This window comes from Neoarius graeffei, chromosome 16, assembly GCF_027579695.1.
Source record: "Neoarius graeffei isolate fNeoGra1 chromosome 16, fNeoGra1.pri, whole genome shotgun sequence".
Lineage (NCBI taxonomy): Eukaryota > Metazoa > Chordata > Actinopteri > Siluriformes > Ariidae > Neoarius > Neoarius graeffei.
In genome coordinates this window covers 44,690,885-44,706,225 of record NC_083584.1, presented here as the reverse complement: position 1 = coordinate 44,706,225, position 15,341 = coordinate 44,690,885, and the positions used below count along the sequence as shown (strand labels likewise).

At 41.6% G+C, this 15,341-nt stretch overlaps 1 protein-coding gene across 1 annotated transcript; it reads left to right on the top strand.

Annotated features, from left to right (window-relative positions):
- The first annotated feature begins 11,930 nt into the window (after window positions 1-11,930).
- Window positions 11,931-15,085, top strand: uts2r5 (urotensin-2 receptor 5). The gene is made up of 2 exons (XM_060942255.1): window positions 11,931-11,962; window positions 14,008-15,085. Exons 1-2 carry the CDS (start codon window positions 11,931-11,933, stop codon window positions 15,083-15,085), a joined length of 1,110 nt encoding a protein of 369 aa, XP_060798238.1.
- Window positions 15,086-15,341: the final 256 nt, after the last annotated feature.

Sequence of the window (15,341 nt, the reverse complement as noted above, 5' to 3'; positions counted from 1 at the left end):
ACAGTGCATCGAATTACCATTTCCCTCAAACTCTTCATGATGCATTTATAGAGAAAATTGAAAATTATAAAACAAGGTACTGTAGATGCACTTTCTGGCCACTTTATTAGGAACACCCATCCACCTGCTGTTTGATGCAGTTCTCTAATCAGCCGATCCCTCGACAGCAGCACAATGCATCAAATCATGCAGATACAAATCAAGAGCTTCAGTTAATGTTCACTTCAAACATCAGAATGGGACAAATTGTGATCTCAAAGTGTGACTTTCACTGTGGCATGGGTGTTGGTTTGAGCCAGATGGACTGGTTTGAGTATTTCAGAAACTGCTGATCTCCTGGGGTTTTCACACACAACAGTCTCTAGAGTTTACACAGAATGGTGCGGAAAAAAAAATTGACTGAGTGACAGTTCTGTGGGTGGAAACAAACACCTCGTTGATAAAAAAGGTCAGAGGAAAATGGCCAGATTGGTTCAAGCTGCCAGGAAGGATACAGCAACTCATAGTAACTCTTTACCACCGTGGTGAGCAGAAAAGCATCTCAGCATGCAACAGCAGAAGACCACATTGGGTTCCACTCCTGCAGCCAAGAACAGGGATCTTAGAATCAAGAACAAGTTCCTATTAAAGTGGCCGGTGAGTAATAAACAATGTAAATGACAAGACACAGATAGGTGCAAAGTGCATTTGTGTGCAAATGTTCATTTTAGTGTAAAAATCAATTAAAAGGTTTCCTGAGAGGAAGAAAATGGTTAAGTTGATAGACAAAAATCCCAGAAATGACAGTAAGCTCATTTTAAATGATCTTGACAATTTGATATAAATTGGTGCCATAAAGTCTGTTCTTAATTTCAGTGTTTTTCCAACACACTGTCTTGGTGATGTGTTTTAATACACTGTACTCCTCCCGAGAAAAAGCTGAACCATATCAGACTGGCTCTTATGCATCATCTACAGCTTCCCAAAGTTTCTCCCAAGACTTTCAGACCTGTGAACTGGTGGAAAAGGGAATTGGATTTATGGTTTTCTATTCATGTCCACTGCTCCACAGGGAGATGAGGGTGACTTCATTGTTGCACTGGGTTGGAAGCATCTGTGTATGCTGTTGTATATACAGTGGTGCTTGAAAGTTTGTGAATCCTTTAGAATTTTCTATATTTCTGCATAAATATGACCTAAAACATCATCAGATTTTCACACAAGTCCTAAAAGTAGAAAAAGAGAACCCAGTTAAACAAATGAGACAAAAATATTATACTTGGTCATTTATTTATCGAGGAAAATGATCCAATATTACATATCTGTGAGTGGCAAAAGTATGTGAACCTCTAGGATTAGCAGTTAATTTGAAGGTGAAATTAGAGTCAGGTGTTTTCAATCAATGGGATGACAATCAGGTGTGAGTGGGCACCCTGTTTTATTTAAAGAACAGGGATCTATCAAAGTCTGATCCTCACAACACATGTTTGTGGAAGTGTATCATGGCATGAACAAAGGAGATTTCTGAGGACCTCAGAAAAAGTGTTGTTGATGCTCATCAGGCTGGAAAAGGTTACAAAACCATCTCTAAAGAGTTTGGACTCCACCAATCCGCAGTCAGACAGATTGTGTACAAATGGAGGAAATTCAAGACCATTGTTACCCTCCCCAGGAGTGGTCGACCAACAAAGATCACTCCAAGAGCAAGGTGTGTAATAGTTGGCGAGGTCACAAAGGACCTCAGAGTAACTTCTACGCAACTGAAGGCCTCTCTCACATTGGCTAATGTTAATGTTCATGAGTCCACCATCAGGAGAACACTGAACAACAATGGTGTGCATGGCAGGGTTGCAAGGAGAAAGCCACTGCTCTCCAAAAAGAACATTGCTGCTCGTCTGCAGTTTGCTAAAGATCACGTGGACAAGCCAGAAGGCTATTGGAAAAATGTTTTGTGGATGGATGAGACCAAAATAGAACTTTTTGGTTTAAATGAGAAGCGTTATGTTTGGAGAAAGGAAAACACTGCATTCCAGCATAAGAACTTTATCCCATCTGTGAAACATGGTGGTGGTAGTATCATGGTTTGGGCCTGTTTTGCTGCATCTGGTCCAGGACGGCTTGCCATCATTGATGGAACAATGAATTCTGAATTACACCAACGAATTCTAAAGGAAAATGTCAGGACATCTGTCCATGAGCTGAATCTCAAGAGAAGGTGGGTCATGCAGCAAGACAACAACCCTCAGTACACAAGTCGTTCTACCAAAGAATGGTTAAAGAAGAATAAAGTTAATGTTTTGGAATGGCCAAGTCAAAGTCCTGACCTTAATCCAATCGAAATGTTGTGGAAGGACCTGAAGCGAGCAGTTCATGTGAGGAAACCCGACAACATCCCAGAGTTGAAGCTGTTCTGTACGGAGGAATGGGCTAAAATTCCTCCAAGCCGGTGTGCAGGACTGATCAACAGTTACCGGAAACGTTTAGTTGCAGTTATTGCTGCACAAGGGGGTCACACCAGATACTGAAAGCAAAGGTTCACATACTTTTGCCACTCACAGATATGTAATATTGGATCATTTCCCTCAATAAATAAATGACCAAGTATAATATTTTTGTCTCATTTGTTTAACTGGGTTCTCTTTATCTACTTTTAGGACTTGTGTGAAAATCTGATGATGTTTTAGGTCATATTTATGCAGAAATATAGAAAATTCTAAAGGGTTCACAAACTATAAAGCACCACTGTATCTAACAGGAAACTCCTTTAGCTGAACTGAATAACATCGTGGATGTAAACAGCCCATCAAGGCAAAATAATGCTTCGGCTTTTCAAACAAGCAATTTTTGTGACAATCAGGGCATCATTTATTGTTCTAGTATTGCATTCAGACCACACACAGAGGTAACTGTGGAAGTTATTCCATTAATAGATTGTGCGAAAGGGAACAGAGTCGATATGACAAGTCTGACCGAGGAGAACATTTTAAAAATATGAGCTTAATCCTGATGTTGGTAAGTGTTTCCAACAAGCCTGAATATACAATATTGTGAGATTAATATTACAAGCGTTTTGATGGAAAACACAAACTGGGCAGAATAAAAAAAAAGGACACTGTGGCAGCGGGGGCGTGGTCGAGCGCCGGTCTGTGACAGGAGGGCGGAGTCAGGGAAGGTAAGTGGCAGAATCACTACACCTGACGGCAATTAACCTGTGTTTGTGTGTGTCTTCCCAGTGACCGCGCCCTATTTAAGGAGGGAGAGTGAGAGCGGAGGGGAGCTTCCCCGGACGAGAACACTACAGTGTGTGTGTCTGTCTCTATCGTTTAAAGTTGTCAGACTGAAAAGTGCAGCAATAAAGCTCATATTTAACCCTGATCTCTGTCCTGCCGTCCTCTGTGCTCCACCCCCACATACGGAATGTTTACAGACACATTAATGTAATAAATTGTAATCATATGATAATCCGTCTTTTTTTTTATCAGACTCAGTATATTTTTCAGCAGTACAGCCCCCCCCCCCCCCCCCCCCCAGATCTCGTTCATATTACTATTATAGAATACAACAGTGATATCAGGGCGGCACGGTGGTGTAGTGGTTAGCACTGTCGCCTCACAGCAAGAAGGTCCTGGGTTCGAGCCCCGGGGCCGGCGAGGGCCTTTCTGTGCGGAGTTTGCATATTCTCCCCGTGTCCGTGTGGGTTCCCTCCGGGTGCTCCGGTTTCCCCCACAGTCCAAAGACATGCAGGTTAGGTTAACTGGTGGCTCTAAATTGACCGTAGGTGTGAGTGTGAATGGTTGTCTGTGTCTATGTGTCAGCCCTGTGATGACCTGGCGACTTGTCCAGGGTGTACCCTGCCTCTCGCTCATAGTTAGCTGGGATAGGCTCCAGCTTGCCTGCGACCCTGTACAGGATAAGCGGCTACAGATAATGGATGGATGGCACAGTGGTATCTATAACCTATTAAATTTTTTAAATTATTTTCATATTTTGACATTTGTTCCAGGACCTCCTGGAGGACAGATGATCGAGAGTGTATCAGGTAATACTGTACATCTGCCCTCTGCTTCTGTCCCTGAGCCAGCATGAAGAAGGATGTGGAAGGTGAACCACTGGGATTGTAGCAGAACTGGACACTGCAAAGCAATCAATAACGTTTGTGACTTAAATAACATTTCTTTGTTGGAGACAACAGTGAATATGCTGATCATACTGATTGTCATGCAGTACCGGAGAAAATGAGACAGAAAATCGATGTCATATTTTCGCTGAAAGTTGAGGATTCACTTCAGTATTGTTTGGAATGAAATGGCTTGAAATCAATTCAGTAATAAGCAGAAGACTCATACTTTCAGGAATCTCATGCCTGGCATCCACGCTGTCAGCTTTCTTGTTCGTTCTCCATTTCTTTTTCTGTCATGAGAAATGGCTTTTTCATATGTTACTACAGAGCGTCTGTGCATTTACTATTTAGAATAACGTCCCAGTTAAAAGCATTTGGTTCATTCATTTTTCTTTTATCAACAAAAGACCGTGTCATGGATGGTTCCTTTCAAAAACTGCTTTCCATTTCAGAGATCATACGAACTTAAAGCTTTAAATCTGAGCACAACACTGAACACATGGCTAGGTTTGTATTCTGTGGGTCAGACATCTCATCTCTCATCTCATTATCTCTATCCACTTTATCCTGTTCTACAGGGTCGCAGGCAAGCTGGAGCCTATCCCAGCTGACTACGGGCGAAAGGCGGGGTACACCCTGGACAAGTCGCCAGGTCATCACAGGGCTGACACACAGACAACCATTCACACTCACATTCACACCTACAGTTAATTTAGAGTCACCAGTTAACCTAACCTGCATGTCTTTGGACTGTGGGGGAAACCGGAGCACCCGGAGGAAACCCACGCGGACATGGGGAGAACATGCAAACTCCACACAGAAAGGCCCTCGCCGGCCACGGGGCTCGAACCCGGACCTTCTTGCTGTGAGGCGACAGTGCTAACCACTACACTACCATGCTGCCTGGGTCAAATATTCTTCATGGAAATTCTTCATGGCATGAGATCACTGCTTAGTTTCTGATAATAATACAGATATCAGTCCATACTGAAACCCATCTGAATTTCTCATCTCATTATCTCTAGCTGCTTTATCCTTCTACAGGGTCGCAGGCAAGCTGGAGCCTATCCCAGCTGACTATGGGCGAAAGGCGGGGTACACCCTGGACAAGTCGCCAGGTCATCACAGGGCTGACACATAGACACAGACAACCATTCACACTCACATTCACACCTACGGTCAATTTAGAGTCACCAGTTAACCTAACCTGCATGTCTTTGGACTGTGGGGGAAACCGGAGCACCCGGAGGAAACCCACGCGGACACGGGGAGAACATGCAAACTCCACACAGAAAGGCCCTCGCCGGCCACGGGGCTCGAACCCGGACCTTCTTGCTGTGAGGCGACAGCACTAACCACTACACCACCGTACCGCCCCCATCTGAATTTGTTTTCTTTAAAAACTACTAAGGTTTAAAATATATACGTTTACCCAACACTTCATAGTTAAGCTCTTTCAGTCCTAACAAAAGAAGAAAATAAACAAGTCTTTTGTATACGGAAACATTTCTAATTCCAAAAATACATTTATTTTCCAAATCCAGCTCCAATATTTAGTTGCCATCTGCTGCAGGATCTGATATCCACTATGATTTCTCTCTGTAACCCCGTCCACTTTTTTCTGATGCTGTGTATCGGATCATACTGAACGAAAAATGGGATTTTAACCCGGACCTGTATAAAAGAATATTTCAAATCCAAGTCCTGTAATTAAGAAAAAAAATTAGCCAAAAAACAAAACCAAACAAAAAAAAGTGTAAGCCTTGGTAGCCTTGCGCAATATCATGTAGTGAACTGGAAAATAATCATAACTTACACTATATAGCTAAAAGTATGTGGACACCAGCTCATCACACTCCTCTACGTGTGGTTCTTCTCCAAAATGTTGCCACAAAATTGGGAGCACACAATTGTATAAAATGTCTTTGTATTCTGTAGCATTACAATTTCTCTTCACTGGAACTAAGAAGCCCAAACCTGTTCCAGCATCACAGTGTCTCTGTACACAAACCGAGTTCCATGAAGATGTGGTTTGAGAATTTTGGAGTAGAAGAATTTGAGTGTCCTGTACAGATCCCTGGCCTCAACCCCACTGAACAACTTTGGGATCAACTGGAATGCTGAATGCACCCCAGACCTCCTCGTCCAACATCAGAGCCTGATCTCACTAATGCTTTTGTAGCTGAATGAACACAAATCCCCACAGCCACGCCCCGAGATCTAGTGGTAAAGCCTTCCCGAGAGAGCAAAGGAGACTGACTCTACTAGTATATTAATGCCCATAGTTTTGGACTGGGATGTTCAATAAGCACACAATATAATGTGGTCAGGTGTCCACATACTTTTGGCCAGTTTGTGTATTTCCTTGGCTCTCATCTTGAGGATAAGAGAATTTTCCCTGTGATCGAAAGGGGACTAAAATATTAAGAAGGGTGCATAATTATGCCAGTTCTGCAGTGTAAAGACATCACCTATAGCTCACCCAGTTAGCTCTCCTTACCAGTGAATGATTGGAAATGAATTCGCACACTCTCGTCAGTATCAACGTCTATATTTACCTCCACCAATTCCCAATGTAACTCAAAAACTAGTGAATGGATTTGGATGAAATTTGGAGGAAAGGTGGGCCATGGGCCAAGGAACAATTGATTAGATTTTGATGCAAATCCAGATATGTAGCTTGGCAGAGGTCTGCACTCTACCAAGTGCCCTTCTAGTTTTGACTATGTATTCAGTTCATTTCTTCCTCAGAACAATTTTCTTCTTTTAGTCTTTAATTTGATTGCCTGCTTTTTCTTCCTTGTTTACTTTTATGACCTGGTTTATCATTGGCTCGGTTGTCCTTTAACTGTCAGGTTGATGTACTGCTTATAATAAAATATTTGATTTTATGCAGCATTATGTACACAAATGTAGCCCATTTCTATAATTGGACATTTTTAGACAATATGAGGGGAATACCAAACGTTTCAAAGGTTTCACTAAATCAAACTAAATCAGTGTGATCATTAAAAAAAGAATAGCATATACTGAAATTAAATGAAATTCAGACATCATTTGTACTATTTATATAAAAATATAATCTCATCTCATTATCTCTAGCCGCTTTATCCTGTTCTACAGGGTCTCAGGCAAGCTGGAGCCTATCCTAGCTGACTACGGGCGAAAGGCGGGGTACACCCTGGACAAGTTGCCAGGTCATCACAGGGCTGACACATAGACACGGACAACCATTCACACTCTCATTCAAGTCAAGTCAACTTTATTGTCAAATATGCTCTACATGCTCGACATACAGCACAGATGAAATATCAGTCCTCTCTGACCCACGGTGCAAACAGGCAATGCAATAAATAAAAATAGAATAATTGAAAAAAAACAAACAATATAAACAGTATAAACACTCTAGATAGGAACTAGACATAGACTAAACACTCAAACAATATAAACAGTATAAATAAACAGTATAAACACTAGATAAGAACAAGACATAGACTAAACACTCAGACAATATAAACAGTGTAAACACTAGATAAGAAATACACACAGACTAAACACTCAATATAAACACTCTAGATATGAACTAGATGTAGACTAAACACTTATATATACATACACACGGTCAATTTAGAGTCACCAGTTAACCTAACCTGCATGTCTTTGGACTGTGGGGGAAACCGGAGCACCCGGAGGAAACCCACGTGGACACGGGGAGAACATGCAAACTCCACACAGAAAGGCCCTCGCCGGCCATGGAGCTCAAACCCGGACCTTCTTGCTGTGAGGCGACAGTGCTAACCGCTACACCACCGTGCCACCCCTAAAAATATAATACAATATATTTTATTATTACCGATGCATATATACAATATGAAATAGAAAAAAATATATAGTATCGACTGTTTTCACAGTATTATCTCTGTTCATTCAATTAGCTCCAGAAATATTGGCACTCTTTAAGACTATGGGAGAAGATTTTGATAAGATATCCACGAACAAAAATGAAATATGGTCATCAGAATTCTAAAAATTTTCCTCGCTAAAAATACTGATACACTGTAAAAAAAAAATCCGTTGTTTTTACGGAAAAACACTGGCAGCTGTGGTTGCCAGAATAATCCTGTTAAAAATACAGTGAAATGTAAACAACATTACAGAATAACTTGTACATTTCACTGGGATTCCATGTACAATTAATGATAACTAAATGTAAATTTTACAGGTATTCAATGTACAATAATCAATACATAACTGTTAATTTTACGGATATTCATTGTACAATGATTCAAAATGGTTACATGCAATGATCTACTAGACAGATATTTTTTGGGGGGCTTTTTTCACCTTTATTGGATTGGACAGTGTAGAGACAGGAAATGAGCTGGAGAGAGATCAGGAAATGACCTTGGGTCGGAATCGAACCCGAGTCCCCGGATTCATGGTATGGCGCCTTAGTCGACTGAGCCATGATGGTGGCCTTTTTTTTAAATTTTTTTTTTAATAGGGCCATGATGTAATTTTAACTATCACATTCTGTTTTAGTATTAGTTTGTCTGTGTTTAAACTACAACAATTTGTAAATTCTACAAAAAATATGATCAATTCAACATATTCTTACTGTTAAATTAACAGTGGTATTTGGTTAGGAGTTTTACAGTATATTGATGTAAATTACACACTGCTTCATTGTTTTTGTATTTACAGTTTTTTATGTCATGATTTTACATAAATTCACTGTTAATTCTACGGACATTTTTTACAGTGTACCTAGTGTTTTGTTCAAGACCACCTCAGCCGAGACCAAGTCAAGACTAAGACCATAGCCAATGGAGACCACACATGGCCGAGTCCATGTCAAGACTGAGACCAGACACTCAGATGTGTTAATTTGCTGGTCGGAGTAACATGGAATTTCTCTTAAATTTACTACTTTAATTTAATGTATTATTATTTTGTGCACACAAGTACACAGGACATACAGTAGATAGGACACATTGTAGGCTCATACAATTTTCTGCCACCAAATACAGCCGTACGTTATGCAAACTTGTACTAGTTTTGAACACAAGAAGATGAAGTACTTTGAGACAGTCACTTGAAATGTATAGGTGCTGTTATATAACTCCACATGCTGAAACTGATGTTTATATTTTGTACTGGAATGAGAACGTTGAGTGGATATTCACACTTACAACAGGAACAAGTACTGTACTTGTTAATGGAAACAATATGATAGCATTGGGTGTTGAAAAACTATTCGAGTCTTCGTAGACCAAGACCAAGAAGAGACCAAATAAAATTTTACCCGAGTTTATGACAAGACCGAGACCATTGATGTGTGAGACCAAGACCGGTCTTGAGTACCACAACACTACTAACACCTGTAAAATATATTCACTGGCCACCTTAAAAGGAACTTGTTCTCGACTCTAAGATCCTTTTTCTTGGCTAGCAGGAGTGGAACCCAATGTGGTCTTCTGCTGTTGCATGCTGAGATGCTTTTCTGCTCACCACGGTTGTAAAGCGTGATTATATGACTTACTATGTGGGTGGCATGGTGGTGTCATGGTGAGTATTGTCACCTCACAGTAAGAAGGTTCTGGGTTCGAGCCCAGCGGCTGATGGGGGCCTTTCTGTGCTGAGTTTGAATGTTCTCCTCGTGTCTGCGTGGGTTTCCTCCGGGTGCTCCAGTTTCCCCCACAGTCCAAAGACATGTGGTTAGATTAACATGGGGCAGCAATGGCCTGAGGTTGGGTTGATGTGCCCTTGAGTGAGGCGCCTAACCCGCAACTGCTCCCCAGGCACTGTAGTATAGCTGCCCACTGTTCTGGGTATGTGTGTGTGCTCATTGCTCACTTGTGTGTGCATGTGTACGTTCACTGCTTCAAATGGGTTAAATGCAGAGGTTAAATTTCACTGTGTGCTTGAGTGTACATGTGACAAATAAAGACTTCTTGGCTTATCTCTTGTTATATCCTTCCTGGAAGCTGAAACCAATCTGGCCATTTTCCTCCGACCTCCCTTATCAACAAGGCGTTTGTTTCCACCCATAGAACTGTCGCTCACTCAGTGTTTTTTTGTTTTTTGCATTATTCTGTGTACACTCAAGAGACTGGTGTGTGTGTGTGTGTGTGTGTGTGTGAGAGAGAGAGAAAGAGAGAGAGAGAGAGAACCCCAGGAGATCAGCAGTTTCTGAAATACTCAAACCAGTCCATCTGGCTCAAACCAACACCCATGCCACAGTGAAAGTCACACTTTGAGATCACAATTTTTCCCATTCTGATGTTTGATTTGTATCTGCATGATTTAATACATTGTGCTGCTGTCGAGGGATCGGCTGATTAGAGAACTGCATCAAACAGCAGGTGGATGGGTGTTCCTAATAAAGTGGCCAGTGAGTATATATATGTGTGTGTAGTGGGGGTGGGGTGTACATGATCATATGATGGATGGCACTAGCAAATAATTTTTTTTTTTAATTAACAACTAGATAGACTTTACAATGGCATTGGTAAATTATCAGTTCATATTGAGTTATTTTATATTTAATTGATTTTGTATTTATTCATTATTTAGCTCCACAGGCATACAATATCGATTCATTTCTTCTCATAGATTGAGTTACGCGGAGTTTGCATGTTCTCCCCGTGTCCGCGTGGGTTTCCTCCGGGTGCTCCGGTTTCCCCCACAGTCCAAAGACATGCAGGTTAGGTTAACTGGTGACTCTAAATTGAGCGTAGGTGTGAATGTGAGTGTGAATGGTTGTCTGTGTCTATGTGTCAGCCCTGTGATGACCTGGCGACTTGTCCAGGGTGTACCCCGCCTTTCGCCCGTAGTCAGCTGGGATAGGCTCCAGCTTGCCTGCGACCCTGTAGAAGGATAAAGCGGCTAGAGATAATGAGATGAGATGAGATGAGATGAGATTGAGTTACAGTATATAGAACTATATTTTTCTGTGTTAATTTTGAGAATTGACTCTGTTAGTCAAGCAATAACCATTTTTTCTCTTTTTTCTCCTTAATTTATTTAATACTTGCCTCTTCGGTTTTTTTTCTCTTTCTTGATTTATTTATGCACTTGATTACTTATTTGCCTCAATGCACAATGAGTGAATATGAGCTCATACACAGGATGCATTAATTCGGCATAGTTTCTCGTATTTTGAGGTGAATCACACTTTGAAATCAAAGAATTATCTGCAAAATCTGATGATAGCAAAAGCAGAAATCGGAAATCAGATCTGAGATTCAAGTTGCTTGGATTCAGCCCTTGTAGACTATAACATATGGAGTGTATCATCACAATGCCTCTTTTTTTAAATAAATAAATAAACTAATTTTTTGTGATATATCCTACAGAGTTAGATATTTATACGATACCAAAAGACCACAGCCCGAATCATTTTTGTTAAGGATTAACATCGGCTATAATTCAGTAGGATTTCTAATTTTTTGCGTAGCTGCTTATCAGATAATCCCTAGTGACATTTCGGCATCCTGCTGTTTTTTTCCCCACCTAGTTGGTGAAGGGGATCTATTTTAAGACTTCATAGCCTTCAGACTTGTATCTCTCTGATGGAGGAATCTACCAGAGCAAACCACAAGAATCTCCTGGATGTTTAGAGTTCGCTGTGCCATCCAGCTAACAGAACTCACCCAATTCCAGTTAATATCACTGTAATGTCTGTAATTATTCACATTGATGTACTGATTTTATATGTAAAGCTTATCAGGTTTAAACAAGGTTTCCTTAAGATGTACCGTCATCCCTGATCTTTAAAAGAAGATTACTGAAGCAAATGTTAGCTGTCATTTGAAAATGGCCTTTCATGATGACGGATCTGGATAACGATTACCCTGTGTGGTTTTTTTTTTTCCTTCATTCAAATCACTGGATACTTTTATTTGTGTCTGGTTTAAGTAAGAAGACAGAAATTCCGCTGAATCAAAATAAAGGTCCAATTAAACACATATGGTTCTCACATTAGTAAAGCGTTGCCATTCCTGTTTGCTTCTCCATACGGAGGACCACTGACAGTAGATATCGTGCATTAAAAAAATGAAACAAAGAAAAAACGTACATTCTCAAGTGAGTTAATTTATGGCCAAAACAGCCATGTTAGGTATTCGGATTTTCTCAAGTCAAGCAGATAGTGCTATTAGTCCATTTGGAGGACATTAGATTTCTATTTCCTGTATTTCAATTTAATTATTCTGTAAACTAAAGATAGCGTAGCCAAAGGGCTGGAAACAAGCTCTATATTTATTCGTTTAGAGTGGCTAATCATCCTTTCTTGCAGCTGAATTGCAAAGGACGCAGTTCAACATGGCCGAGTCAAAGACGCCACAGGCAGCCACCATACTACACATGGAAACACAGCCCAGATATTAACACCTATGGGCAATTTAGAGTATCCAATTAACCTAACCACATGTCTTTTTGACAGTGGGGGAAAACCAGAGCAAACCCACACAGGCACAACATGCAAACTCCACATAGAAAGGCCCTTGTTGGCCACCGGGATCGAACCCAGGACCTTCTTGCTGTGAGGTGACAGCGCTAACCACTACACCACCGTGCCACCTATAATCACCTCATTACTGTATATAACTATACATCACATTTCACCTTCCTAATTTAGTCATCCAGAAATCTTTAGTCGTTATGCGTTATTAGAATATAATCCAAAATGAAAAGTAGCTAAATATTCTTAACCATTTTTAATGCTGGCGGTATGGTGGTGTAGTGGTTAGCGCTGTCGCCTCACAGCAAGAAGGTCCTGGGTTCGAGCCCTGGGGCCAGCGAGGGCCTTTCTGTGTGGAGTCCGCGTGGGTTTCCTCTGGGTGCTCCGGTTTCCCCCACAGTCCAAAGCCATGCAGGTTAGGTTAACTGGTGACTCTAAATTGACCGTAGGTGTGAATGTGAGTGTGAATGGTTGTCTGTGTCTATGTGTCAGCCCTGTGATGACCTGGCGACTTGTCCAGGGTGTACCCCGCCTTTTGCCCGTAGTCAGCTGGGATAGGCTCCAGTTTGCCTGCGACCCTGTAGAAGGATAAAGTGGCTAGAGATAATGAGATTTTTAATGCTTCAGACAAATTAATCTATATGGTGTAGCGGACCACTGACAGTAGATATCGTGCAATAAAAAAAAAATGAAACAAAGTAAAAACGTAGCCATTATGTTCATTCTCTAGTGAGCTAATTTATGGCCAAAACAGCTGTGTTAGATACTGAAATGAGATTCCACACTAATTTCTGTATCAGTATGTGGTTTCCATCTGAACCATCAGGTTTACCCTGAAAGTGAACACAGCTGTTTGTCCTACCATAGAAGGGAAAGAAACAACCTCTGTCTTAGATAAGTGCTGTTTTAATGATGGAAACGGTAGGAAGAACCCTCAGCAGGAGGGGGGGTGTATGCATGAGAGAGAGAGAGAGAGAGAGAGAGAGAGAGACTCTAAAAGTGCACACGCACTCAATGCGTACATCAGAGCTCTGCGCTGCAGAGAAGCTCCAAATCCTCTCCAGCAGTTTGATCCATTTCAACGTGAAAACCTGTGGAGTTTTGCTTCACCTTGACTTCTGAAGAATCACATCATTTTGGGAGATGGATATAAATCCAGGAGTTGCAGAGAAACTTGATTGGATGTCAAACGTACACCAGGACATCTCCTGGAAAGCTGATCTGGTAACATTTGATTTATTCTGTTTTCTGAACTGACTCTAGACTGAAGCACAGGCTGCTTCCACGCTGCTTTTATTTGAGGTCCTCACATCACAGGTCTCTGTCTTGTGGTCTGGAATGTAACTGACTCATAAAGCTCGAAAGAGCTGTGTCCTTATTTACACCTTCATATACGATGTTTCTTGCTACACTTATTCAACACACTTGTCACTCTTTTCTTAAGTAAACACTGCTGCCTGTTAATCTTGGCTATGGGGGCACGTGTGAACGACTCGGCTGTATTTGTCAACTCATCTCTGACGTATTTGGAGACTCCTGCGTCTTCTCAGGACACTGTAATAATGTTTTTCTTAGGCACAGTACTGGCTATAATGTTTCTAGTCGGGACTGCTGGAAACGTGTACACTTTGGTGATCATGAACATTGCAATACGAGTAACTGGCACCATGTACGTCTACATTGTGAACTTAGCCTTGGCTGACCTGCTCTACCTGTGCACCATTCCGTTTGTCGTTTGCACCTACTTCGCCAAGGACTGGTACTTCGGTGACATTGGGTGTCGCGTGATCTTCAGCCTTGATTTCCTCACTATGCATGCCAGCATCTTCATGTTGACCGTGATGAGCACGGAGCGCTATGTGGCCGTGCTCAGACCACTGGACACTTTCACCCGTTCCAGGCACTACAGACGAGCCGTGACCTGCGCTGTCTGGCTCGTCTCCTTCGCCCTTTCACTCCCCACCATGATTATGATCGAGCTGAGGACAACCATTAAAGATGGGGTTGAGAAGCGTATATGCCACCCCACCTGGCAGATGACTGCCTACAAAGCCTACCTGACCATCCTCTTTAACACGTGCATCTTGGCTCCCGGATGTATCATTGGGTACCTCTATCTCAAGTTAGCAAGAACTTACTGGACGTCCCAAACCACACTCTTCTCCTTCTCCAAAGCATCAAGCGGGACTAAATGCCCCAAACAGAAAGTACTGTACATGATCTTTGGTGTAGTTCTTACATATTGGGCATGCTTCGTGCCTTTCTGGTTATGGCAACTGCTTAGTGTTTATTACTTTGAACACAGGAAGTTGTCTCATAAAACAATGGTGTGCGTGAACTTCATCGTGACGTGTCTGGCTTACAGCAACAGCTGCATCAACCCTTTTCTGTACACGCTTCTGACCAGAAACTACAAGGAGTATTTGAGAGACAGGCAGAAGAGCGGCATTGGGTTTAAAAAGAGATTCCATCATTCATCTCAAAGATCTGTGTCATCTGGGAGTCACCAGTTAACACTTTAAGCAGAGGCCACTGAACCGCCATTCTGGATGCCTGCAGTGAAATTTTAAGATTTTTATGTGCTGCTCTTAACCTGCAGATGAACCTTATTTATATCAGGGCTGACATTTTAATAGGTAAGAAATTCAGGAAAATAGAGACCACATTTTAAAAGGGCATAGTCAGACCAGATTGGGGGGGGGAGGGGGGGGGGGACAATTTGCAGGATGAAGCACAGGGTATTTTCTCGAAAAAGGGAGTGAGGTTTATATGTGACCT

Bases quoted from the DNA above. Each gene is read 5' to 3' on its own strand.
- uts2r5 (XM_060942255.1), top strand. From the start codon at position 11,931: ATGACGGATCTGGATAACGATTACCCTGTGTG. The intron at 11,963-14,007 runs GTTTTTTTTTTT...TCTTTTCTTAAG, and splicing joins GATAACGATTACCCTGTGTG to TAAACACTGCTGCCTGTTAA.